Source organism: Penaeus japonicus, unplaced genomic scaffold, assembly GCF_977035675.1.
Source record: "Penaeus japonicus unplaced genomic scaffold, GWHDUDI00000001_assembly GWHDUDI00000012, whole genome shotgun sequence".
NCBI lineage: Eukaryota > Metazoa > Arthropoda > Malacostraca > Decapoda > Penaeidae > Penaeus > Penaeus japonicus.
Genome location: NW_028234414.1, coordinates 34,281,551 through 34,294,050, shown reverse-complemented (window position 1 = coordinate 34,294,050; position 12,500 = coordinate 34,281,551). Strand labels below are relative to the sequence as shown.

At 45.9% G+C, this 12,500-nt stretch overlaps 1 protein-coding gene across 26 annotated transcripts in view; it reads left to right on the top strand.

Moving 5' to 3' along the window:
- spdi (sperm antigen with calponin homology and coiled-coil domains split discs) overlaps positions 1–12,500 on the top strand; it is a 418,834-nt gene that overhangs the window by 403,909 nt on the left and 2,425 nt on the right. For 12 of the 26 annotated variants that reach the window (XM_086542705.1, XM_086542704.1, XM_086542698.1 and 9 more), the window contains 12 exons: positions 6,343–6,633; positions 8,432–8,562; positions 8,823–8,925; positions 9,160–9,312; positions 9,496–9,614; positions 9,779–9,926; positions 10,049–10,237; positions 10,704–10,973; positions 11,267–11,429; positions 11,560–11,748; positions 11,980–12,128; positions 12,308–12,500. The exon at positions 12,308–12,500 is cut by the window's right edge and continues 128 nt beyond it. In XM_086542705.1, the coding sequence (XP_086398831.1) occupies positions 6,343–6,633; positions 8,432–8,562; positions 8,823–8,925; positions 9,160–9,312; positions 9,496–9,614; positions 9,779–9,926; positions 10,049–10,237; positions 10,704–10,973; positions 11,267–11,429; positions 11,560–11,748; positions 11,980–12,128; positions 12,308–12,500 (2,098 nt within the window). The remainder of the gene's footprint in view (positions 1–6,342; positions 6,634–8,431; positions 8,563–8,822; positions 8,926–9,159; positions 9,313–9,495; positions 9,615–9,778; positions 9,927–10,048; positions 10,238–10,703; positions 10,974–11,266; positions 11,430–11,559; positions 11,749–11,979; positions 12,129–12,307) is intronic. The other 14 variants (XM_086542709.1, XM_086542690.1, XM_086542692.1 and 11 more) reach the window with 3 other exon arrangements.

The following is a 12,500-nucleotide window of genomic DNA, read 5'->3' as shown; positions in this document are numbered from 1 at the left end:
AAAATGCGTGGAATCTATTATCATATACAGGATTTGGCAGTTAGGGAAACTGCTACATGCTTAGGACAAGCACCACACTGAGCTCCCCCTCCACACACACAAAAAAAACCGCAATTAACACCTTCACATGATGATTTACTTTGTCTGATGTGAAATATAACGCATGTAAGAAGAACTATTTTTGTTATGCCCTGAAGCAACCCTTCGCCTTATCTTGTGAGTATTCAAGGTGGAGCAGCATTTAAAGGACGTAGCATGTACGATTTCAAATCCATCGAAATCAGCAATAAATCAGATCCTTGTGATAAATGAGATCATGATTTCTCAACTCATCAGATACCAATGTGTTTTGGGATACTCTTTTCCTTCGAGGAAAATTTGAAGACTGAACTTTCCGGGGGGGGGGGGGGGTAGACAGAAGTTGGTTGATTGCCGCCCATTTGGTCACACTTGCCTCGGCTGGTTGAGCAACCCTTATTGCCGAATCCTGATGCGTTCGATTGTCAACTATTGTACTGCCGGTGCTGCTATTATGCGAAGGCAATATCATGTTGACAGGTTTCACTTTAAACTAAATGCAATCCGATTTCTGCCTTTTGAGGTGACACGTGCAAGCCTACTTGAATCAAGTGCTTGCATAATACCCGTTGAGTACAGCCGGTGTCCACGCCTTTCGAAACGCTGCCCTTGTCACCTTTGTCGATAGATCAAGTGTGGGTGGGGATGGTGGGGGAGGGATCAGAGAATACGAGAGGAAGAGAGGGAAATTGTCAGAATAGGTAAGGAAAAGGCAAAAAAAAAAGTAGGAAGAGTATCTTTACGTCTTGAAATGCTAGAGTTTAATTCTCTCTCTCTCTCCCTCACCCCTCCCTCCCTCTCTCTCTCTTTTCTCCTTTCTCTCTCCTTTCTCTCTCCTTCTCTCTCCTTCTCTCTCCTTCTCTCTCTCTCTCTCTCTCTCTCTCTCTCTCTCTCTCTCTCTCTCTCTCTCTCTCTCTCTCTCTCTCTCTCTCTCTCTCTCTCTCTCTCTCTCTCTCTCTCTCTCTCTCTCTTCCCCTTCCCCTCCCCTCCCCTCCCCTCCCCTCCCCCTCCCCCTCCCCCTCCCCCTCCCCCTCCCCCTCCCCCTTCGTGAGCGCCGGCCTCGGACATGAAAAGAAATATTAAGAGTAAGGCAACGTGTGGAGCGTGTTGTAAGTGTGACGCAATTAATCAGCAACTTAATGCTCCATGTCCATTCGCGTGTCGGAATCCGACTCCAGATCATCGCTTCGCATTTCCCGATCATGTGGCACGAGGAACCTGACTCGTGAAACTCTCTACGTGCGGGATGAGAAGATGGGAAGCGCAAGCTAATTAGTATGGAAGATAAGGTCGTATGCAAACGAGGGAAAGGAGGGGGGGGGGTCGCTCTGGGTCTTCATTTTCTTGTTTGATCTCTTGTATGTGTGAGTGTGGATTAGACATGGTATGTGCGCGGAGGAGATTTCACCCCATTGCGCTCTGTGAGGGAAAACACGCAGTCCTTTTAATGCGCTGCGTTTGCGCCTTTTTAATTGCTTTACGAGTGTTGCTATTGCGTGCGCGCAGGGCCTCCCTCGCGGGCAAGGATCGCTGGCCAGCGTGGCTGCCTGTGCACAACAGCGTCTATGGGGGGGTATCTCGTAATCTTGTCTGCGAAATCAGGATTGAAATAGTAAAGAGGCTAGAATATTTTCTGAAAGGTTGAGGTTGTCTAGGCTGCTCTGACCAATTCCGTAAGTAAAAATTGGTTGGTTTGTGATTAGAGAACAGGATATTAAGTAAAAATATCTAAACACACGTACATACCCACACATACAGATTAATACATACATTACTACCGGAATTAGAATGTGGGAGTGTGTGTGCTAAGAGAGGGACGGCGATGGGGCAAGGGCGGGCCGGTGATGGATGAAGGAGGCCTCATCCAGGCAGTAAGTTGTTCCCTGTGTAATGACGGCCATCCATCATCCGCGGCCTCTCGGCCTCCGCCCTCGCCATCGTTCCTCTCAACCGCCGCCCTTGTGGCCGTGTTTGGCCTCGCTGGCGCAGGGCCACCGGCGGCCTCAGCCTCGACTGCCGGAAAGAGTAGCAAGACTTGTGGAATGAAATGGAGTGGCGATGAAGGAGGAGAGTTGAGGACGACAGTTAGAAGGGATCGGAGAAGTGTAGCGTGAAATAACGGGCGCTGCGAAGGCCACTCGGACTGCTTTTCTCGGAGTGGAATCCCGGCGGCCGAACGGGATTCTCGTCCTTGCGGCGCTCCGGTAGAGGGGGCTCGGGAGACCTTCGATGGGCGGCGTACCTGTCAACGGGATCGCGGAATAGCCTTGGCGCGGTAGACGAGTCGGATCAATGGTGCACGATGAAGACGCGCAGAGAGCATGGCCCGCTCGTGTTTACAAACGGCGGCGCTGCATGGCAGAGGTGCCGGGCATGAGCTGTATAATGATGATGCATGGCCGTGGCAATCTGTTTGAGCGAGCCTGATGGAGATGCGGTGTTGGTAATTACTGAGTAGAGATAGGGCGTTAGGGGGAGGGGGAGGGGGTCCTTCAAGGCTGACGGGATATTTATGCTGGTACGGCCGTAACCCACGGATGCCGCCGGGGAGCCGATCTCGCTTTTCTCTCTAAGCCGCCGGTCGTCAAGTGCGGCACTTTAGGCCACACGTTCCAAGGACGAGCCTTTTTTGCTCTCTCCTTCCTTCTTCCTCCTCCCTTCTCTCTGTCACATGCACGCGCCCGCGCGCACACGCACACACACACACACACACACACACACACACACACACACACACACACACACACACACACACACACACACACACACACACACACACACACACACACACACACACACACACACACACAGAGAGAGAGAGAGAGACAGAGGCGTAGTTAGGGGCTCACACGTTTAATTTATTACAACGATATGTACATGTGAAATAATTAGAGCTGTTTGGAAAATCCTGAGCGCCTAAGACGACAAACTCCTCAATAAATCTAAACAGGAATTTCGCCTCCTCCTTTATCCCCCTCCTTCTCTGCTTCTTTTTCTTGTCTCTCTCCCTCTTGCTCATCGCCATCTTTTCCCCCCGTCTCCTTCCCCTTTTCTCACGACTTTTTTTTAGAATCTATATCTTTATTGTTGTCATTATTATTGTTGTTCATTGTCATTCTTTTAGCATTATTATTATTATTATTGTCCTCGTCTGCGGCCGCGCGTTCGTGACTCCTCCATTGCGTCCGCATGTGGAGGTGGAAGCGAAGGTTATCAAGTCCATGATCTCGGGACTCATTAGAATGTGAGTTGGTGAATTATTCATCGGCACTTTTGTCTCCTCGCGCAGCGGGACGCGACGCCCTCTGACAAACAATCAGGGGAGAGGGGGGGGGCTTAGGTGGTAAGGTGTTCTCTCGTATAATTAGTTCGGTCCTCACTCTCTCTCCCCTCTTCCCCTCACTCGCCCCCCCTCCCTCCCTCTCATCTCTCCCACCTCTTTCTATCTCCTCTCTCCCACATCTCTCTCTCTATCTCTATCCCACCTCTCTCTCTCTCTCTCTCTCTCTCTCTCTCTCTCTCTCTCTCTCTCTCTCTCTCTCTCTCTCTCTCTCTCTCTCTCTCTCTCTCTCTCTCTCTCTCTCTCTCTCTCTCTCTCTCTCTCTCTCTCTCTCTCTTTCTCTCTTTCTCTTTCTTTCTCTCTCGTCAGTCAAAAAGTCTCTCGCTCCCTCCCTCCCTCCCCTCTCCACTCCTCTCCTCCCCCCTCACTCCCCTCCCTCTCTCTACGTATCCTTCGTCTCTTCTCTGGGCTCTCTTTTCCTCGGAACACAACCAGTAGAAGAGCTCGAGTGCCACTTCACTCCCCGCCTCGCCTTGCTACCTGACCTTCGCGATCTACCCTATCTTGTCACGCTCCTTATTGCTGCTTCCTACTTGCGGATGGGTGCGTGGGGGTGGAGTGGGAGTGAGGGTAACCCCGCTCCCTCAGTTTATTTGCAAACTGTGTATCGTGTAAGCAAGTTAGATGAGGATCTTTCGGCTAGATAGCGACGTTACTGTTGCCGACGCGGAGGTACTCTTGTTACCTCTTGGACAGACATATAGGGGCGTTGTTTATTATCCGTGGAGTACGCATTCGACGTGACTTCTGGCTCGGGAGGTCGAGGCGCTCTGCTAAGAATAGGTCTGAGGCTGATCCCTCGAGCTTTTGAAGAAGTGTCAGCTGTACGCGGCGTACGGTTGACATACGTACAGGGCCTCGTGCGAGGTAGCGCGTTCTTGTTTTGAGAAGTAACTCGCGGCTTCATGCGTCAGTTGTTATTATTAGTATTAGATATCATCCATGTTTTCTGCACTTCAGGATCATCATGATTATATACGTTTCCTCTTTGGACTGCATTTCTGGCTTTAGTGATGGAACTTCACTGGAACTTCCCTTTCCATGCCTCGTCCCCCGCGGGATTCACCAACGCCTCTGTCGGGTTCCCTCGGTTCCTCCCATCATCGCCACAAGCGTCACTTCTTTTGCTTTGGCACTTCGATTATCCTCCCTGGCTCTTGGGTGCAACAGCCGCCACTGTTATTGCTTTATTTAGCAGCTTCCATCTGCCTATTTTGTGATACGAAGTCAGTAGTATGTCAGTAGTATGTATTATGTATGTCAGTTGGACACCAAGGCAAGTATTTAACTCTAAAACATGTCTGCTGTATTATTTTATTGTGTTTGAGTTTGGAGAAAAGCATTTTCGCGTAACCAGGCTCTCCCCGCCGCGTCGGGGAAGTGCAGGCGCGCGCGTCCGTCCGTCCGACTGGCGAGGTTTCACCGGCCGGGTCATAGTACCCACCTGACCCCACGGAGAGCCTTCCCTGTCTCTGCTTCTGCACCCTTCTCTCTTTCTCTTGCTGTTTCTCCCTCCCTCCCTCCCCCGCTCTCTCTCTCTCCCTCTCCCTCTCCCTCTCCCTTCCCCCCCTTCTCCCTCTCCCTCCCTCCCTCCTCCCCCCCGCGGCTCTCCCTCCCTCTTCCTCCTCCTCCCCGCTCTCTGTCTCTCTCTCTCTCTCTCTCTCTCTCTCTCTCTCTCTCTCTCTCTCTCTCTCTCTCTCTCTCTCTCTCTCCTTCTCTCTCTCTCTCTCCTCCTCTCTCTCTCTCTCTCTCTCTCTCTCTCTCTCTCTCTCTCTCTCTCTCTCTCTCTCTCTCCCTCCCTCCCTCCCTCCCTCCCTCCCTCCCTCCCCCTCCCCCTTCTCTCTCTCTCCTCTCCTCTCCTCTCCTCTCCTCCTCTCTCCTCCTCTCTCCTCCTCCTCCCACCTTTTCGTTCTCTGAGCCTTAAATAGAGACATACACTTGAAAATGCGTTTGAGGCGTAGGTTGATGTAGTGAATATTATGTTTCTTGCTTAGATAACGAACATCTGTGGGTTGAACCATGCTCTTCGAATAAAACACTATTTTTTACTGTTGTTATGTCAATAGGACTGTCTGTTTCTGCAATTTATATCTTGCATCATATTTGTTTTCTGGAACCATTCTTTGGACGAAGAAAATTCAGTGACGGCATTGAGAGTGGACGGCCTCCAGCCCATGTGCCCCGGCTGACTGTCCTGGCCTTTTAAAACAACTGATAGTGGGCAGCTTGAGGAAAGGCTAATAATCGATTTATAATGGGCGGTTAACTTGCTGTGATTGGCGGGCGGTTCTAAGAATCCAGTGCGTCAGCGCTATGAGTGAGTCGGCTGTTGGCGCGCTGTGTTGACCCCCTCTTATCCCCGTGGAAGAGGGGGGACCCGTGCCAGGGGGTCCCGAAACTGACTTCAGGTGCTGCAGATGTTGATGACACTGTTTTGTATGTATGTGTGTAGTTGCAGGTATACATACAAGTGCAACTCACACTCAGTCGATCATACACGCATTACAGGTTCATGATTTCATGGATATTCCATATTAATTTTTTTTTCTCCTGGACATTTTCTCTCTCTCTCTCTCTCTCTCTCTCTCTCTCTCTCTCTCTCTCTCTCTCTCTCTCTCTCTCTCTCTCTCTCTCTCTCTCTCTCTCTTTTTCTTCTCTCTCTTCTCTCTCTTCTCTCTCTCTTCTCTCTCTCTTCTCTCTCCCTTCTCATCTCTTTCTTCTCTCTCTCTCTCTCTTCTCATCTCTTTCTTCTCTCTCTCTCTCTCTCTTCTCATCTCTTTCTTCTCTCTCTCTCTCTCCCTCCCTCCCTCCCTCCCTCCCTCCCTCCCTCCCCCCCCAAAAAAAAAAGTTCCTCATACCTTATCTTTGAAGCTGTCATTATCATTGTGAATGATTTCTAAAGCAAATGCATTTTGCTATTTCAGGAAGCAGCCCGAGAACGAGAACACCTCAGCGACGAAGAGAGCAGCAAGGCCATCACCAGTGCCACTTCTGGCGGGACCTCTGACGGACCCAGCAAATCTTCCTCCTCTTTCAGTGGCCATGGCACTGCCGTCGAGGCCCCTAGCCACCTTAGGAGCACTGTACAGACTCTATCAGCCGAGAACAAGCTCCTTCGGGATCGCCTGCTGCAGCTGGGTGTGTCCCTGGACTCGTCGCCTCTCTCGGACCAAGAGAAGGAATTGTTACTCAGCAAAGTCTCCACAATATCACAGGTCAGTGCTTGGCCTTTGGGAATTGGCCTTTATTGGTGTGTTAGCATCCCCCACCTTTCAATTTCAAACTGAGACCAGAAGTTTTTTTTAATGAGTTTGAGCTATATTGAATGAAAGCTAAACAAGGATTGTGAGTAATAGAGTTTTTTTAAAAATCAGGGTTGAGGTTGTATTTAAAGAGGTAACGAGGTGGATGGGAAGGAGGAATAGCAGGAGGGAGGGAGGGAGGGAGGGAGGGAGGGAGGGAGGGAGGAAGGGAGGAAGGGAGGGAGGGAGGAAGGGAGGAAGGGAGGGAGGAAGGGAGGAAGGGAGGAGGAGGAAGGGAGGAAGGGAGGAAGGAAGGAAGGAAGGAAGGGAGGAAGGGAGGAAGGGAGGAAGGGAGGAAGGGAGGAAGGGAGGAAGGGAGGAAGGGAGGAGGAGGAGGAGGAGGAGGAGGAGGAGGAGGAGGAGGAGGAGGAGGAGGAGGAGGAGGAGGAGGGGTGGGGGGGAGAGCGGGAAGGAAGACGGGTAGGGAGTGAGGGTTCAAGGACAGTGAGGGAGGAAGGAAGGATGGAGAGAGAGAGAAAAAAGAGATGGGAAGAAAGAGGGAAGGAGAGAGAAATATGGGTGAGAGAGAGGGGGTTGAGAAGGGAAATGGAATTAGGGGGAGGGGGAGCAGGAGAAAGAAAGTAATAGAGAGAGAGAGGAAGAGAGAGGGAAAGGAAGGGGGTTGAGAGGGAGGGAGGGAGGGGGAGAGTGAGAGTGAGAGTGAGAGTGAGAGTGAGAGTGAATAAAGGGGGTGTGAAGGCATTGTTTGTAAAAAGCCTATCATGAAAGATCAGAAAAAACAATGTTATATTTCTTGAATGTATACATCTGAGTTAGTAATCTATCAATATTGAATGCTGAAAAAATCTTGTAGAAACAAAGAAGTTCCTTAAAGGAAAGGAAGCAAAACTTTCTCTCAATCAATATTTGGTTATGAAAAATCAGAATTCATTCAGGAAGAATAGATCAGATAAGACTGTGCTGCACTTTACAACTGGTTTAGATAAGTGTTGCAAAAGAACAAAGGGAACATAACAATAAACTTTGCTTAGTACACATTCAGTATTTTTTTTTCATAAACTACCATACTTATTTATATCCAGGGACTGTTTATTACATAATATGGAAACCGCAGTATGCAAGAATTTGTTTTCAAGTGATATTTAATTGAATATTTAAAGTTGTCCATAAGAGTGATAATCCCACAGGAAGTCTGGTATTATAGCATATCCCAGGTTACCTTCTTCAGAAAGATAAGAGTGTGATAAGATACTCTGAAGGATGTTATCACAGCACTCATTGTTCTATCTGGTTCAGTATAGTATTGTGTCTCATATGTGTGTGTGTAAGGTCCTCTTTCTTGTCTCAAGGGGATACCTGCTCTGAGATCTTGTGTAAATTTCAATATGAGTGTTGATATCATAATAGAGTTATGGAAGGAAAACTAAAATACAATGAAAATATTTTCACTGACATTTGTATAGATGAAGGATATTGATTGATATGCACAAATATGGCAACAAGAGGTCATTTGAAGAAAAGGCTTTCCAAGGAGTCTTTTCGCAGGCTAGTGTCAATGGAACCAAAGAAGAGGAGAGTCAAAGGCCAAAAGGCTGCCACTTTTATCAGCCATATACAAAATGTGGGTTGAATAATAGTAAACCTCCTTTTGTATTTGTTTGTTCACTGATTGTTGGTGATAGGGATGTGGGAAAGAAATTATTTTGTCTTATTTTCTAAGAATGCTAAATAACAGAAATTCTCCTTATAGAATGGTGGTGAAGGACCCTCCTCGTGTGGGGACCGAGGAGAATGGGACAACAAGTCGACCTCCAGTGTGTCGGAAATGTCAGTGGCCTGTCTACAGGATCGAATCCAGCAGATGGAGGAGACCCACTATTGGTGAGAACTGCTAGCTAATGTTTATTCATTTGATCACTTGTACTTCTCTTACTCCCCTTTTTGCAGTCTCTTTTTCTCTCTCTCCCCCCTCTCTCCCACCCTGTGCCTTTGTGTATATACTACTCAACGGATATAATCCCAATCTCCATTTGGTAATGGGATTTTTCGAGTGATGGCAGTAATAGCATTTATTTTGGATAAGGATAATTTTATTATTATGGATGATTCACAGTTAATGACTTCATAATGATTAATCACAGCACAAATGAGGAACTCCAGGCCACACTCCAGGAACTGGATGATCTCCGGGAACAGTTGTCAGAGTGTCAAATTGAGGTGCAACAGTTGCAAGAGGAGAAACAGGTAGGCAGCTTGGGAAATGTGATAATGTATGTTTATGAAATATTTTTATGCAGGCAAGTAAGCATCTGTTGATATTGGAAAATTGAGTAGATATGTGAAATTGGCCAGAAATATGTATGATTATTAAAAAGAATTATAATAATACAAGGTATGAAATGCTCTTATATTAATGTAAACACAACATAATTAGTTAATTTTTGTTATCACTGCATTCATTATGATTTTCATTCATAGGTAATACTGGAGTCCCTGACACAGCAAACAGAGAAGTTGAATGAATCACGCAGTCATAATGACACCTTAAAGCAGATGCTGATCCAGCACTCTGAAAACAGCCAAGACCTATCCCAATGTGAGAAGACGCAGAGACTTATGGAGCTTCTTAAGGTAAATTGTCTTTTAGATTGACATATTTAAGGTATAAGCTGATATATGTTTTTATCAGACTTGTTGGTTTTTGGTAATGATAAAAGTTTGTTGTTGCTTTTTAGTAATGATAAAAGTTTGTTATATGAAAAAAAAAGCTGCTCTTTCTTCTTTTTCTCTTCACACTTTTTTCATTATTAACAGAGTGCTCAAGAAGACAGAGAGCTACTGCAGATAAAGCAGGAGGAACTGGAGCAACAGATTGCCACCACAAAGGAGGCTGAAGAGCGTTACCACCACAACTCACAACTCATTAGAGACAGGTTTGGACCTTTTTTATGTAGACATTGTAACAAATGAAATTCATGGACCACTGCTGTTTTTTTTGTTTTGTTTTTTTGTTGCAAATCAGATGATATACTTTATTAGATTTTTAAATTCTAATGATATTCCAAATGTTGATAATCCTGGTTACTTCCTGGTTCAGAATGAAGGTGCTGGAGTCAATGGTTGAGACAGCCAATAACGAGAAGAAAGCAATTGAGACACAGTTAGCAGAGTCCCAGGAGGCTGTGAAGGCTTCTGAAATGGAGAACACCAGACTACAAGCTGCTGTAGATAGTGCCAAAGAAAAGGTATCTTTACTTGTAGGATTTCAGTTGTATTTAGCACAAATTTGTTTATTATGTATACAAAGTGTTTTGTATGACTATTATCTTTAGTTTTACAGCCTCTAAAGGTAGAGTAATTGTTTCAGATAACGGAATTGGAGGCAGCAGTAATCTCAGGAGAGAAGAGTGAGTTGGCAGACCTTTTGGAAAGAGTGAGGCAAGAGAAGGACTTGCTGGAGAAGGAGAATGCAGCTCTCCAGCAAAAGGCGAGTGCCATGGCTTGTGAGAATGAGAGACTCAAGGACCAGATATCCAGTCTTCAGGATGAGCTCATGGTAAAGATTCTGGTTTTTAAAAAAGACTTTGGAGTCTGCTCTAAAGATGGAAGCATTTGGTGGACAGTATTCTCTTCTGCCTGGATGGTTTGGGGAACTGCTGCGAAGTAGTTTGGATTTTTTATTATTCTTTCTTTGTATTTCTTTTAAGGATCTGATCTGTTTAGTGTAGCCAATGATAACTTGCTTGTTTTTTGGTTGAATTTGCCTTCTTTTTTTATGGATAAAAAGGTAGGCCAGATGGGCTTTTTCTTTCTGAGTTCAGGTTTTACATGACCCTTTGATTTCTCATGCCTAATAGGCTTTAAAGTCACCTTTAATTATTTATCAAACAATTTTAATGCTTATGCCTAATTTTTTGTTTCTGCTTTGCAACAGTAATCCTGATTATTGTGTTGAGTTTGTTTCTGGGTGAAAACTTAAGAGAGTCAAGTTGAATAAGTATTTAATTTTTATTTGCCTTCAGGTTGCTCGCAACAATGCACGAACACAGCTGGAAGATGCTGGCTGGCGAAAGGCACAGCTAGAGGAGGAACGTCACCACCTGGAGGAAGAGACAGAGGTGCTAAGAGCCACCATGGAAGACCTCAAGCTGACGTGCCAACACCACCTGGAGGATAAGCGAGACCTCAAAGCCAGTCTCTCTGAATCACAGAAGAAGCTTCATGAAGCCTTAGAGAAGCTGAATGAGAAAGAGCGTTGCTTCAGTGAGGAGAGAGCACAGTTCAGCAAACAGGTATGAACTTCAAGTAATTTAGTTTTGTAATTTTATAGGCTAAGATTCATACTATTAATAACTTTGTTAACCCATTTACGACGGGGGCATTCCAGCCTTGCATGTCACAATGCTGGGGCTCTCGAACACATAGGCCTAAATCAGTTAAATAAATGACGCTGTAACGCGTCCCCAGCGAACGGGCCTAGAATGCACGGTACAGTAGTGTACCACCCGTCACGAGAGGGTTAATATTTTGAAGTTTTGTGATGGGAAAAGTATCACTTAAGAGATTTTCTATTATTCGCTGACAGGTAGAGGAATGGGAGCAGTTTCAGAGTGACCTTCTGATGACTGTGCGTGTTGCTAATGACTTCAAGACAGAAGCACAGCATGATCTGGAACGCTTGACGCAAGAAAACACTGTTCTGCGAGATAGGCTCAAACAACTTGGCCAAGACTTAGAAAAAGCAAAGGGTATGATCTTATGCACTTACATAGCAGTTAAAAGAATGAAAATAAAGTTACATATGAAATAAAAGTACATTTCATCAAGAACAAGGAAGGGGGAAATGGAAAATGGGAACTTTAACTTTTTCCTCCCTAGCAGCTGTCAAAGTATGCAGCCCAGTGAGCAGCACAAGTAGCAGCAGTATGAGCAGTAGCAGCAACAGCGAACGTAGAACAATTCGGAACGTGCCCGCACCCTTGCCCAATGGCGAGCCATCCATCCTGGCGGATCGTCGCAATCCCAGACCTCTGGCGCGAGGGGACTCCCGGGTCAAGTCGCTAATCGGTGAGACTTTTTTCACCTGTTTCTGTTTCGTAGCAGCATATGGGAATTCAGTTTAAGCTGCTATGGAAGGAAGTAGCTGGATGAACAAAAATACTTGGTTAAAGTTAATGACCCAAGCTAGATATTACATTGAGTGTGAAATTTTAAGGTAGCAAGTAAAATAGTGCAGTGGTTTATTTCAATTTTGGTTGTTACTAGCAGAGCTAGTTTTGAAAAGAATTGTCTTTCCAGAATCTATTGAGTGTGCAACTCGCCAGACCCGTGCAGGATCCCGAAGTTCTTCTACATCTAGTTTGTGCAGCTCAAGTAGTGAAAGCAACAACAATAATAACAATAACAACAAGACTCCAGGACCTCTTCTTAAAAGAGCTGATACTGAGGTATTGTGTGAGATCAAGATGTAAACAAATCAGATTCTTTTAAATGACTTATATTTATTGCAAACAGTTATATTCTACAAGTTAAGTGTTAGTAAAAGACTTCTGTTCATTTTGAATCAAGATTGTTCTGGTCATAGAAGGGATCATTAGTGAAAATGTCAATGGTTATTTTCCCACAGGGTATGATTCGTGGCAGTTCCACTTCACCACTGAAAGATGCAGGCAACACCTTGGGCACATCGACAATATCAACCCCCTTGAGAGCTATCCAGCGTAACTCCTTTACCGAAGGAGTAACCCAGTCACCATTCTTACAAAGCAACTTTACAAAGCCTTCCACTGGTTCATCAAATCTCTCAGACAATGTTAAAA